The sequence below is a fragment of the Hyaena hyaena genome, unplaced genomic scaffold, assembly GCF_003009895.1.
Source record: "Hyaena hyaena isolate Hyena2069 unplaced genomic scaffold, ASM300989v1 scaffold_745, whole genome shotgun sequence".
Taxonomy (NCBI): Eukaryota; Metazoa; Chordata; class Mammalia; order Carnivora; family Hyaenidae; genus Hyaena; species Hyaena hyaena.
Window position 1 is genome coordinate 743893 of NW_024081376.1, and position 15077 is coordinate 758969.

General features: G+C 35.3%; 1 protein-coding gene across 5 annotated transcripts in view; it reads left to right on the top strand.

Moving 5' to 3' along the window:
• Positions 1-15077, top strand: part of PIK3CB (phosphatidylinositol-4,5-bisphosphate 3-kinase catalytic subunit beta) — a 164462-nt gene that overhangs the window by 115785 nt on the left and 33600 nt on the right. For all 5 annotated transcript variants that reach the window (XM_039218206.1, XM_039218208.1, XM_039218209.1 and 2 more), the window contains 4 exons: positions 1147-1335; positions 5968-6089; positions 9376-9519; positions 10719-10818. In XM_039218206.1, the coding sequence (XP_039074137.1) occupies positions 1147-1335; positions 5968-6089; positions 9376-9519; positions 10719-10818 (555 nt within the window). The remainder of the gene's footprint in view (positions 1-1146; positions 1336-5967; positions 6090-9375; positions 9520-10718; positions 10819-15077) is intronic.

Here is a 15077-nt window from a genome sequence, read left to right on the forward strand (position 1 = left end):
TGTTGATATCTACAGAATTTTGATTGGGTTTGCGTTGAGTCTATTGATTATGTTGGGAAGAGCTGACATTTTGACAGTATTGAATCTTCCTATTCGTAAACATGGAATATCTCTCTGTTTACTTAGTTCTTTGATTTCTTTCACTAGAGTTCAGTAGTTTTCCTCATATAGATTATATACGTATTTTGTTAGTTTTATACTTAAGTTTTCATGTTTCTGGGTATTAATGTAAGTGGTATTAGGTTTTTACTTTCCAATACCAATTACATTATTGATATATAGGAAAGTGATTTACTTTTGTATACTAACCTGTGTCCAATTTTGCTTTAATTATGTATTAGTCCCAGTAATATTTTTGTTGATCCTTTCAGATTTTCTACATAGACAATTCTGTGTAGGCAGTCATAATCCCCATTCTTTTGTACATATGCATATATTATTTTGAATCTTATTACTTTAGAAAATAATGTAAGTATCTTAAATGATAAAGTTTTTCTTTAAGTATGGGGAAACGAATCTATTTTTTTTTCATGTTAGTACAGTTCATAGTCACATTCCAAAAAATAGCATGGGCCATCTTTGTTATTTTAGTTTATTCTTATAAGGGTTGAGAAAGAAAATGGGATAACTGTATTTGTTTCATGTTTAGTTTTATCCAAGATTCAGTGCTTAATCTAGATGGTTTTTATGCCTCTGAGCTAGCAAGACTAGCTAGCAAGTTTTTTTTAAAAACTTTGTATGTTTGGTTTGTCTTTGTTATTTTATTTGTTTATAGAAATTGAAAATTAAAATAGAAGGATAGAAAGAAATTCAGTTCAAAGAATAAATGACTCTCTAATCCAAATTGCAATTCTGCCACCTAGTGTTTGCACATGGATTTTTAAAGAAGCTGTATTCCTCCTCTTTTTAAGAACTGTTTGAAAATAATTCTTCCCTTCATCCTTAGCTTACAAATTTAATATTCTATCCATGAAACATATAAAAAGAACATCCATCCTTAGTAATCTTTTTAATGAATTAGATCTTTAGTATCATGTTAAAGCTCATAAATTGTTTATAAATTCATTATATATAAATTTGCTAAGTGTTTGCCAGTGATGTTCACAGAATTGAATTATGTAATGAATGAGTATTTTGCTTTCTTAGAGTCGAGGTGGAAAAAAGTTTCTTGCTGTACTGAAAGAAATCTTGGACAGGGATCCTTTGTCTCAACTGTGTGAGAACGAAATGGATCTTATTTGGACTTTGCGACAAGATTGCAGAGAGAATTTCCCACAGTCACTGCCGAAATTACTGCTGTCGATCAAGTGGAATAAACTTGAGGATGTTGCTCAGGTAAGAGCAAAAGATAATTTTTGTAATTCTTTTTGGGAATATATATTACTTTGTTGATTTCATGTGCATTGTCCTTTCTTACATAGGAATATCGCTATAGCGTAGATCATTTTCCATAGGAGAAATCTCCATGTTTTAAACTCTTACATATACTCTAAATGATAGACTAGGAAGTTTAAGATTTTAAAATTCCAGATTTTAGATAGGTCTTCTATATCTTTCACTAAGAACAATTAAAGCATTGCTTTTACTACCTGCATGTAGTAGGTTCTGGATTATTTCTAACAGTTTCATCAGTGAGCTCCAAAGTTTTAATCTTAAAATGACTTTAATTTTTGCAGTGACTATTCTAAAATGAACATGTATTGCTTGAAAATTACCTCTTTCTAGAAGCTGATGTTTTAGAGCTTTTAAATCAATTTTAACATTCATTTTAGTTGGGCAGTATTGATGAATGTTTGCCTTTAGGCATAGAGAAAGGAAAAAAATTGTTCCAAAATGCCACCAAATTTTAGTTTCTTGATTTAATTTTCAGAACCCTGAAGAAAGCACTGTCATTTATTAAATGCAGTGGTTATCAGTGCTCGGTATAGAAAGACACTTGAAATGATTATTTAGTCAGAATGAATACATTTGGCATACTTAAAATAATCAAATTTATTTACCTTACTTGTTTGAATTCAACTGATCTTTTTTTGAAAAAAGTTTTCTGGTCTTAGTAAATCTATAGTAACTTAAAAATTAAAAAAAAATTTATAGTTAACAAACATACAGTGTTCTATTAGTTGCAGATGTAAAATCTATAATGACTTAAAAAATTTTTTAAAATATTTATTTTTGAGAGACACACACACACAGAATGTGAGCGAGGGAGGGGCAGAGAGGGAGACACAGTATCTAAAGCAACCTCCAGGCTCTGAACTGTCAGCACAGAGCCCAGCGTGGGGCTTGAACCCATGAACCATGAGATCATGACCTGAGCTGAAGTCTAACGCTTAACAAGACTAAGCCACTCAGGAGCCCCATATAATGACTTTTAAAAATTTTCAGGAAATGCATATTTATTTTAATCACACATATTAAAAAATTTTAATTTATTATTTTACTTCTCTAAGTTTAGAAAGGACTTCTTTTGGGGCGCCTGGGTGGCTTAGTCAGTTGGGCGTCCGACTTAAGCTCAGGTCATGATCTCACGGTTCGTGGGCTCTGTGCTGACAGCCAGCTCAGAGCCCGGAGCCTGCTTCAGATTCTGTGTCTCCCTCTCTCTGACTCTTCCCTGCTCACGCAGTCTCTCTCTTTCTCTCTCAGAAATAAATAAAACATTAAAAAAAATTAGAAAGGACTTCTTTTGAGTTTATTTCTGGTATTTAACAGTTTTTTGAATCTTGTTACGTAATTGTATTATAATGTGCCTCATTTAAACTGTTTATACAGTTAGACCATATGAACATTGCTTACTCTGAAAAGGAACTAATTTTGTCATTTTTAAATAGGTTTTGATTGTTTTGACATCTTACCTTCTAACCATTTACTTATTTACATTCAAGGTTAGTTTTATATGAAACCCCTGTAATGGTGGAATATAAGACATAAGCATTTTTTATTTGGCATATCTGCCTGCTTCTCATGTATCCATTAGTGTTCAATTCTAACTGCTTATCCAAGAAATGCATCATATTATTATTTTGTATAGCGTTAGAATAGGAGAAATTTCTTGCTAAACTCTTAAAAGGTATCTGAGAGAGAGGTTTCTTAGGTCAACAGTCAGAAAATGGAATGAGCCAATTTATGCATAATATTTTTATTTGAACCCTGGGGACAGAAAATTGTTTTTACATTCAGGAATTTAGCCTATTTGTCTTATTTCTATGAGGTGATCTAAAGCATTGCTTACTGATATAAATTAATGTCTTCCATTTCGATAGAAGAAAGGCAATCCTAATCCTTTTTTTTTAGTAGTCTAAAGAAAAAGAGCTAATGGAATAAAAAGTAATGTGTTTGCTTTCACAACTTTGTCCCATTGCCAGTTACAGTGAGTGAATGCAAAAGAATATAAACTGAATTTTTAATAAATTGACTACCTTAAGAAGTGGAGAGCCAGAGCCTGGTGCAAAGCTTATATTCTGATATTAAAGGCAAAAGCTGCAGATGAAAATTCTGTACAAGACCAGCTTCCCCACTGCTCCAAGATTTAAAAAAGAGTAGCCTTCCTTTAATCCACAAGAAAATATTCTGTTGACATAATGCGGAAGGGATTTCAATAGTCTTTGCAAAAGGCTGGTAGTTAATTGGTACTGCTTTCACTATTTATATGGCTGAGTCAGATTTTTCTTCCCTATTGGCTCCCATAGTCTTCCTTAAACTAAAGTAGTGAGTTTTGCAAATTTATTTAATTTACATTTAGATAATTATTTTACAATTATAAGTAATCTTACCAAACGTAACTTTGTTCCAATAGTAGGGTTCTTTTTAACTCCCAGCATAGTTTAACCATCTAGTATTACAGAATATTATCTACCCTGTATTGTTTTTGTGTAGTGCTGTATTCCATGTGTTAACTGGGGATGCTAGTTTTTTTTTAACTACGGTTTCAGACACTCAGGAAGTGGTCCCCCCAACTCCTCTTTCCATAGTGAGGACTTTTGGTCTATTAGGACTTTGGGCAAAGTGGGGAGGAAGTCCCATCAGTGATAAAAAGTGGTCTGAGATAGGTGTTTCATATCTTCAAACCAGTATGTGTCAAACTATTTTTCATTATTACACTGGTTAGGAGCATTTTTAGACATTTTTTTCCTAATAGCCCTATCCCTATGATATTTTGATACCATGGATAAGTATATGTCTTTTTATATACATAAAAAGAGCAAGTAAAAAGATTTTTTTATTTATGCAAGTTTAAGGATGATTAAACAAAAATTTAAGGTAAAAGTTAAAAAGCGAACATTTTTGAATAACTTTTATGTAATTTATTATGTAAACATAATATCAAATTTCATAGCTGTTAGCAGTTTATATAAATGTATAGTAATAATAACCATGTAATCAGATTTTTTTAAGAGAGAATTTCTTTTTTTTTTTTTTTTTTTAATTTTTAAACACTTATTTATCTTTGAGAGACAGAGAGAGACAGAGCACGAGCAGAGGAGGGGCAGAGAGAGAGGGAGAGACAGAATCTGAAGCAGGCTCCAGACTCTGAGATGTCAGGGTAGACCCCGATGTGAGACTCAACCCTGCAAACTGTGAGATCGTGACCTGAGGTGAAGGCAGACACTTAACTGACTGACCCACCAGGCGCCCCTGTAATCAGATTTTTAAAAGTAATTCAGAAGTGTTATTTTTTTTCTGCAAATGTAAAATTTAAGTTATTTTTTAAAAGTTTATTTTGAGAGGTGGTGGAGTATAGGGAGAGGAAGAGAGAGAATCCCAAGCAGTCCCCATGCTGTCAGAGCAGAACCTATCACAAGGCTCGATTTCAGGAACCGTGAGATCATGACCGAGCTGAAATCAAGAGTTGGGTGCTCAACTGATTAAGTCACCCATGCACCCCAGAAAAATTAAGATAATTTCTTAAAACGTATCTTTAGTGAGGTTAAATTTGCTTGATATGAAAAAATAACTTTTAACTTAGCTGCTGGGTATTCATTCAAGTATTATTGACCTATTTTCGGCACTTGACATAATTAATAAGAACAGAACAGTTGAATAACAGAATTAAAATAATAAAATAAAAACTTTTTATTTAGTTCTCAAAGCCCAAGTTTAACACAAAAGGTCGAATGACAAATGACAAGGCAGCTAGCCAACAGATACTTGCAAGCTACCTCTTGAAATATGACTCTGAGATTGAGCAGTGAAGTGAGAGAAGTCCTTCACTCATTTCCATTTATTTGCATGTTTTTGTAGCTCTAATCTAGCATGCATTTTGTGTGTTTTCTTTGGATTCCAGACGCTACCTTATGTGATACCCAAGAAAACCTATTGAAATCTATCAGATATTAAGGAATAAGATTTTGTCCAATAGGATTGACCTTTGAAGGGCCATGAATCATAATTATCAATTTTTTAAAAAAGTTTATTTACTTATTTTGAGAAGAGAGAAAGAGTACGCGAGTGTGTGCATGCCTGTGCATGTGAGTAAGCAGGAGAGGGGCAGAGAGAGGGAGAAAGAGAATCTCAAGTAGGCTCCTTGCTGTCAGCACAGATTCACAAGTGGGGCTTCATCTCACCAACCGTGAGATCATGACCTGAGCCTAAATCAGGAGTCGGATGCTTTACTGACTGAGCTACCCAGATTCTCCTACCTTTAACTATTCCTTGATCATATCTTTCTCTCTCTCTCTTTCCTTCCTTTACAAAATTTTTTAATGGCTAATGATTGTAGAATTGTATATTCAGTGTATCATTCTATTTCCAGGTAAATACCTCATAGCTTTTTAAACTTGCTTAAACTATAGAGTATTCCAGTGAAGACATTCTTTATTAATTTATGCAAACAGGAGTGGATTTTTGAGGCCTAAGTAATTGCAAGTATGCTTTTCCTTTCTTTTGACCCATCTCTGCTCCTGTGTGCCAAGAAAAAATAGATTATTTTTCTCCACTGTAATTTCTGAACCACTTTCAATTTTTTAACAGCTTCAAGCACTACTTCAGATTTGGCCTAAACTGCCCCCCCGGGAGGCCTTGGAGCTTCTAGATTTCAACTATCCGGATCAATATGTGCGAGAGTATGCTGTGGGCTGCTTGCAACAGATGAGGTATTCGGCAGGTGGCTTTCTTTGGGGAAAGGAATAACTTGAGGGTAGGTAGAGGAAGTGATGTCTGCTTGAATATCACATAAGAAAGGAAAGAGCTAGGAATTACTCAGTTTAAAGCATACTTTTTCTTTCTTCTTACCTATTCCTTTCCCTCTCTCCCTCTCTCTCACTCCTTTCTCTTTCACATTTAGCCCATATTATAAAACAAAACCTGAAAACATACAGGTTCAGGAGGTCCCCAAGATCACCCTTGGTTTCCATGATTCATTAGGACTTACAGGATACAGCACATACTCATACTTTTGGCTATGATTTATTATAGCAAAAGGAGACGGTGTATAATTGGCAAAGGAAAAAGATGCGTGGAGCAAAGTCTGGAGGAAGCCATTCAGAAACTTCTAAGGGTTTTTGGCCAGTGGAATCTCAGTGAATATACTTCATTCCCCGCAGCAATAAGTTGTGACATGTCTGAAATATTGTCTACCAGGGGAGCTTGTTAGAGACTTGGTGGCCAAGGTTTTTATTGGGAGCTAGTCACATAAACCCCCTCTGCCAAACACAAAAGCAAAATTCTAGACTCCTAGAAGAAAAATGGGTGTTGGGCATAAACCATACCATTTGGTAAGAACAGTTTACTCACACAAAGCCACTCTTATCTGTTGGGTGGTAGGAAGCTTTCTGAAATCTGTGTTTCAAGGTGCCAGCCAAAGGCCAATGTTGTTAACGGCGTTTTTAAAAAGATAGCAGTCAGGCCTGCTGCTATGTTAACTCTTTTCTGTCTACCACTCAGAATTAACAAGAGCAAATACATTTTTTTTTTTACTTATACTTTTAAGCAAATAACATTACAGCTAAAGGTGAAATCCTCGTAGTTTCATTACCTAGTCATGATTACTTTCACTTCCCAAAGACAACTATGATCATGAATTTGATCTGTATCTTTTTATACTACATTTTTCTGCTTGTACTGCATTTTTATATCTATAAAATATATAGAATAATATTGTACATTAAAAAATTACACCAGTATGTTTTGATGTATGTATTATTTTAAATCTTTTAAAAATTTCATTGTTAGGTTATTGAGGTCATTCTCTCCCATTACATATAAATATAGTTTATTTCTTTCACTACTGTGTAATATTCTGTCATAGGGATATATCTTATTTACTGGATTTCCCTATTGAGGAGCATTTTGTTTTCCTCAGACTTCCTTGTTCTAAGCAATGCTACAATGAACATGTTTGTACAGTCCTGTTTGGCCAGTATATGTATGAAAATCTATTAGACTTAGTTAAAGAAATGTCATTATTGAGACAGTCTCAGATAATGGGCATTTTCAGGTTTATCCATTTCTGGTTTCAAAAATGAGGTTTATACTATATGGCTATTAGAAAAACAGAAGTTCTCAGAAAATTGCAGATATTGTTACACTTTTTCTTCTTTTTAAAGTCATATGTGTTTCAAGCCACATGATAGCCAGAAGAAATTACACAAACTCTTCAGTAGTTGTTACTAGGGGGAGTGAAGTTAAAGTGTAAGGGAAGAGGAAGCTATTTCTATACTTTGTTTCTATCTTTTACACTGTTTATAGGTTGATTGGTTTTGTTTTGTTTCTGTTTTTGTTTTTTTGAGAGAGAGTGTGCACTCGTGCATGCACTTGGTAGCTAGTGGGGTACACAAAGGGAGAAAGAGACTATTAAGCAGGCTCCATACTCAGTGTGGAGCCCAGTGCAGAACTTGATCCCACAATACTGGGATTGTGACCTGAGCCAAAACCAAGAATCTGATGTTCAACTGACTGAGCCACCCAGGCACCCCCTATTTGTAGGTTTTATAAATGGCACAGATTTTACAATAAACTTAAGATTAGTGAATAAATAAAAATGAGGCTTCCAGTTGGTCCTTAGTCATCCTAAATTTACATTGGAGACCTGAGGCAAAGGGGCTACCTGGCTCCCTTTGTACTGAGCCAAGTGTTTTTCTTTTTCTTCCTTTTCTTTTTTTTTTTTAATGTTTATTTATTTTTGAGAGAGGAGAAGGGACAGAGAGAGAGGGAGACACAGAATCTGAAGGAAGCTCTAGGCTTTGAGCCCTATGTGGGGCTCGAACTCACAAACCATGAGATCATTATGTGAGCCAAAGTTGGATGCTTAACCAACCGAGCCACCCAGGTGTTTCTCTTAAATATACTGATCCCCAGGAAGGGATTGCTGTGATTTCCCATATTGGTAATTCTGACGCATTTTCCTATGATAAATTTTCTGCTAATGAGTTTTTTTTTTTTTTTTTTAATATAATGCCCTGGGTTTCAGTCCCAGATCTATATTAGGCTACTTAATTAACCATTTATTGCCCAAGACTATAGTTATTAAGTAGAGGACCTTGGATTTCATCTTACTTGACCACTGATATTGTCTCTGATAAGAGTGTGTTTATAAGTGAATGACTTGGAGATGGACACAAAATAGAGAACCTCTTAACCTTAATTAATTCAGCTCATTTAACTACAATATTATGTTGTATTAATTCAGGTTAATTCAGTGAATCAATTGTCAGTTACACTCATTTCCTTATCCTTTAAACTATTTAAAGTTAATATTTTTAACATTCACTGATTATTTGGGAAAAGGAATTACTTAACCCTAATGATAGGAAAGGAAAATACATTACTAAAAGGTACTGATGGAATTATTTATTTTAAAAAACTGGTTGACTGGGGCACCTGGGTGGCTCAGTCAGTTAAGCCTCCCAACTCTTTGTTTTGGCTCAGGTCATGATCTTGTAGTCTGTGAGTTCTAGACCCATGTCAGGCTATGTGCTGACAGTGAGGAACTTTCTTGGGATTCTCTCTCTCCTTCTCTGTCTGCTTCTACCCAATTTGTGCCATCTTGCTCTCAAAATAAACTTAAAAAAAAAAAAAAAAAGGTTGGCTGAGTATATAACTTTTCCAGTATGATCAGTATTAAAGTACCTAATTTTATTGTAACTTTGAGCTGATTGTAAATATAATCATTAATTATATAAACCTGGATCATTTAATGAAAATAACCTCATATTTCTGTTCTTTGCACCTGTCCTTTCCATTCCCCCTTGTGCCCATAGGAAAGCCTGAGCTTTTCTTGTGTTATTTTAATAGCAGGACAATGAATGTAAGCATACATAACAAGCCTGACCCACAAGAATCATTGCATTTTAGCAAGTTAACGTTTGATAGTTTGACAGGAAGGGATCTCTTTCTGGCACTGGTTGTGGAGTGACTTAATTTGTCTTTTGTTTCTTTTAGTGATGAAGAACTCTCTCAGTATCTTTTACAACTGGTGCAAGTTTTAAAATACGAGCCTTTCCTTGACTGTGCCCTCTCAAGATTCCTGTTAGAAAGAGCACTTGGTAACCGGAGGATAGGGCAGTTTCTGTTTTGGCACCTTAGGTAAGTCTTTATATTTTTGGGTTGGAGTCCACCTTGTGCTTTTGTAAATTAGATCAGCATAATACAGGACATTTGGTGTAATAGCTGGTTTAGTTGTTTCTGAGCCGTCTGTAACATTTATACTCTTCTTGGTGTCTTCTGTTTCTTGATACCCAACTCTTAATTTTCAGGATTTAGCAAAGTAATTCAGATAAGTGTCCCACCAAGCCTGCTTGATTTTTAACTGAAACTAAAAATTAATGTATTGCAATTTTCCAGTAAAGTACACTTATCATGTTAATAGACTTGGGCTGAAACCAGACTTATTCCTTCCAAAAGGCTTTGGTTAATAATATCATTGCTACTAATAGATAAGGATTTTAAAGTTTTCCTAGAGCAAGAGCAACATTACTTTCAGTTTCTTTATTAGGTCATTTTCAGAAATAGGTAAACCTTATTTCATCAAGTTTATATAAGAGTAAAATCAGAAAGGATAAATGGAAGTTCTTTTTTCCTAGGAAAATTGTTGGTTCCTCATTTCTGACTCTGTACTCAGACATTTTTTTTTCTTTTTCATCTGGACTTCAGAATACTGAAACTAATGACTATCATAAAAATAATCTATTTTAGCTAAACTGATTAAGGGAAAATAAGCTCTGTATTATTTTAATAATAATTTTGGGAGTTACGTTTCTGAATCTTGATTTCCTTTATTATCCATAAAGATTTTTCCTTTCTTATTTTTAACTTGTCATGTTTTCTCATCCATTTCAGCCTTCTTATTTTTAAACCCCTCAGGGAATAACAAAATATATTGTTCCTTTCTTTTTCAAATGTGTACACCATTCTTTAAGTGAGAAAAAACTGAATAGAAACTAATTGAGAGATTAGTCAGTTGTGTGATGTGAGTCAGAAATTTGCCTTTCACTTTATTGTCTTAGTTGGCAACATTACCGTTTCAACTACAAAAAGCAAAAAGGTGAGATGTGAAAATTTTAGATTTTTGGAATAAAAAATTATAAAATCACACCCGTTTTTGAACTGTGGTGTTTAAAGAATTGGGAAGTTGCCCATCCCACTAATATTTGTGAATTAGATAATGTATTCTGTTTTTTGATTGACATCATACATTTATTTCATAATATGAAGTCAGTATTTTTATTTGGTGAGCTGAAGTGTTTTATCAGCAAATTTTCTTATTATTATTAACTTATTTGTAGGTCAGAAGTGCATATTCCTGCTGTGTCAGTACAGTTTGGTGTCATCCTTGAAGCATACTGCCGGGGAAGTGTAGGGCACATGAAAGTGCTTTCTAAGCAGGTATCTGTTTTTTTTTTTTTTTTTAATTTTCATTCAGTTTGCCACATGGTATTTGATAAATTGTATCATATGCTATTTCTCCCAGTATCCCATGGAGATTTTAGTAACTGAACCTAATTAATACAATAAAAAATGTTTTTAATGTTTATTTTTAAGAGAGAGAGAGGGAAACAGAGTGCAAGTGGGAGAGGGGCAGAGAGAAAGAGAGACACAGAATCCAAAGCAGGCTCCAGGCTCTGAGCTGTCAGCACAGAGCCTGACGCAGCGCTTGAACCCACAAACCACAAGATCATGACCTGAGCTGAAGTTGATGCTTAACCGACTGAGCCACCCAGGTGCCCCATTAATAATACATTTTTAAATAAAAATTTAAGTTAAGAAATGAGTATTAACAAATTTAGCTGAACATTAATTGAGTGCTCCCCCAAAAATTCAGGATTCTTCATAGTATCTATAGTAATAACATGCCTTAAGTTTTAATAGGAAATACCCATGATTAATCGTGGGTTTGAAGGTGATGGTGACAAAGGTCATGAAATTTTTAGACTTTTTTTTCATATCCCTGAGTTACAGCTTCTAGTTAGGATAGTATTTATGATTCATATATTCTACCGTTTGTTTTAGTTTGAGGTATTTTGACACTTAAGTTCATAGTTACATCATCTAGAAATCAAAATCCTCAAGCTGCTTTTTCAAAGCATATATATATATATAGGTCTGCAGTCCCTTATCTTCTTTCCAGACCTTCATTTTCTAATTATTGCAGATGATGACATATTAGTGATATTAATTGGTTAGATATTAAATGCTTATATGCTAGGAACCACATAGTATCCCCTAAATAAACACAAGGAGGTTTTCTTAATGGTTTAATATCCATTTACTCAGAATTTACTATATGCCAGGATTACTGTTAAGTATTGGTAATGTGAAGTGAAAATAGTTACGTTATTATTTTTTTTTAACCATGTAATCTGAGTTTGAATTTTGTTTGTTTATCTTGAGAGAGAGAGACTGCATGAGTGGGGGAGGGACAGAGAGAGAAGGAAGAGAGAGAATCCTAAGCAGACTCCACACTGTCACTGCAGAGCCCCTTGTGGGCTTCAAACTGTAAGGTCATGACCACAGCTGAAATCGAGAGTCAGATGCTTAACCGACTGAGCCACCAAGGCCCCCCAGTTATGTTATTGTTATCAAGGAATATATATTTCCATAGAGAAGGTGTACAAATCAGTAATTAAGAAATAATATGATTAAGTATTATGGGAATATTATGGAAGCACAAAAGAGATGCATGTAATCAAGCTTAGGATATTAGGAAAGAGTTCATGGTAGAGGTGACATTTGTAAGTTTTCCTGGTCTAGTTGGTGTTAATTCAGTGAAGAGTATGTTAGTGTTTTATAGAGAAGGAACTAATAATAAGAGTGTGTGTGTACACACTTGACCCTTGAACAACATGTATTTGAATGACATGAGTCCACTTATACACTGGTTTTTTTTGACACAGCATAATACTATAAATGTATTTTCCTATAATTTTCTAAACAACATTATCTTTCTTCTATCTAATGTAGTATAAAATACATATGACGTAGAAAATATGTGTTAATTGACAGTTAATGTTATTGGTAAGGCTTTCCGTCAGCATAGGCTATTAGTATTTAAGTTTTTGGGTAATCAAAAATTAATACCCAGAATTTCGACTGGTGGAGTCAGTAGCCCTAACTTTTTATTCAGGGGTCAGCTATATAGAGAGAATGAAGCAGAGGAGGATGGTGAGATTGTGATTTATTATAAAGAGTTGGCTCATGTGATTTGGAGGCTAAGAAATCCCCAGATCTTCAGTTAAGCAAGCTAGAAACCTAGAAGAGCTGATGCTGAAGTTCCAGTCTGAGTCCAAAGGCCAACCAGGAGAGTCAATAGAAAGTAAGTGCCAGTCTGAAAGCAGACAAGCTTAACACCCAATGAGTTTTAGGAAAAGACCTATGTCCCAGCTCAAGGCAGTCAGGCTGCAGAGTTCCTTCTTACTTGCTGGAAGATCTGCCTTTCTGTTCTATTCAGAACTTCACAGGTTCTGATACGACCCACCCATATTAGGAAGGGCAGTCTGCTTTACTCAGTCTACCCATTCAAATGTTAATTTCATCCAAAAACACCCTCACAGACACACCCAGAATGATGTTGGACCAAATATCTGGGCACCCCATGGCCCAGTCAAGTTAATGCATAAAATTAGTCATCACACATCACCTCAGCATGTAGACACAGCTCTGTAAACCATACTTAATCTCCAAATAAAGACCATAGTTAATTCAGAATTACTTCTAACAGGATTCCTTGAGTATAAGCAAAAAGGCCCTAACTTCTTTTCTAGAATAGGAGATAATATTCTTGAGTGGTGTCTACTATTCTTGCTACACTATAAATTAAATACTACGATGTAACATAAACACTTAAATACTATGATATAAAATCAGTACATCTTATGTTACACGATAAAGGAAAAGAACGATAAAGGAAAAGAGCAGGAGGGAAACAGACTGTGTATATATAGCATATACATATTTATTTATATATATATACACATATATACACACACACACAAACACATATGCATAAGAAAACAAGAAGATACTCATAACAATTAATCCTAATTTGTGTAACTCATCATGTGGTCATACCTGGTACTTATTTTTACCTTCTTCCAACTCATTCTGTACTCCTTCTGCCTTCAGTAAGCATTTTGCTTTTAGTTCTTGACTTGCTGGGTTAACCCAAAACTTCATTCTTAAAGGGTCCAGGCCATTAGTAGTCCTACCTAAGTTAGCTTGTAATTGTCCATTGATCTTAATCACAGGCAATGGTAATGCTAAGAAGATATTTCCCGTGTTCTAGGCTTATTCTTCCTTACCTCTGTGGAACAGTATACCAATTTCTCCTTGACAGTCAGGATCAGTCACTCCAGCCAGCATCATAATGCCCTTTTTTGCTTGTTGATCCAGAGGCTTGAGGATCCCAAAGTGGCTGGGCTGGAGTCTTAACTTCCAGTTAAATACAGTCATTGCCACATCCCCCATTGGAATCATTCTTTTCTCTGTAACTAAGACCTCTGTGCCTGTAGAGCATAAGGTTGCAGGAAAAAGAAGCAGAAATTTTGCTAGTGGATCCCTAAGGGGAATAGTAAGTGATACAACTTCGACTTTTAAACCTTGATTTCTTGACCCTTGAGTCCTGGCTGTGGGAGAAGCCTTATCATAAATTGATGCTCAGAGCATACACAGCTTTCTGGAGAAGCTTGCCTGAGTCCTGCAAGGTATTGCCACCTAGCTGCTACTGTCACTTAGTCTTCAAAAGGCCATTCCACTCTTTTGTCAAGCCAGCTTAGTCAGGAACATGATAAGACTAGTGAATTTCATGAGCAGGAGTCCATTGTTATACTTCATTTGCTGTGAAATTAGTTCCTTGATTGAAGGATTCCTTGATTGAAGCAATGCTGTATAGAATACTACGATGGTGGATAAGGTGTTCTGTGAGTCCACAGATGGTGGTTTGACAGAAACATTGTATTCAGGGAAGGTAAATCCATATCCAGAGTTAAGTGTCTATTCCATTAAGAACAAAATATTGCCTCTTCCGTAGTGGAGGCAGTCTACTGTAAGCAGTCTGTCACCAGATAGCTGGCTGGCCATCCTAGAGAAATGGTGCTATATCAGGAACTCAGTATTGGTTTCAGCTGCTGGCATAGCAGGCACACATAGTGGCCATAGCCAGGGAGGCTTGGTGAGCGGAGGTCCATATTGCTGAGAACATGCATAATATCCATCCTTGCCATCTTGGACACTTTGTTCATCAACCCACTGGGTAATGACAGGGCTGTTTGGGGAAAAGGCTGATTGGTATCCATAGAATGGGTTATCCTGTCCACTTGATTATGAAGATCCTCTTGCAAAGATACCCTTTAGTGAAAAATCCAGTGTGACACATTATCTATCTATCTATCTATCTATCTATCTATCTATCTATCTTCCTTCCTTCCTTCCTTCCTTCCTTCCTTCCTTCCTTCCTTCCTTCCTTCCTTCCTTCCTTCCTTCCTCTCTCTCCTTCCTTCCTTCCTTCCTTCCTTCCTTCCTTCCTTCCTTCCTTCCTTCCTTTCTCTCCCCTCCCTCCCTCCCTCCCTCCCTCCCTCCTCTTTCTTTCTTTCTTTCTTTCTTTCTTTCTTTCTTTCTTTCTTTCTTTCTTTCTTTCTTTCTTTCTTTCT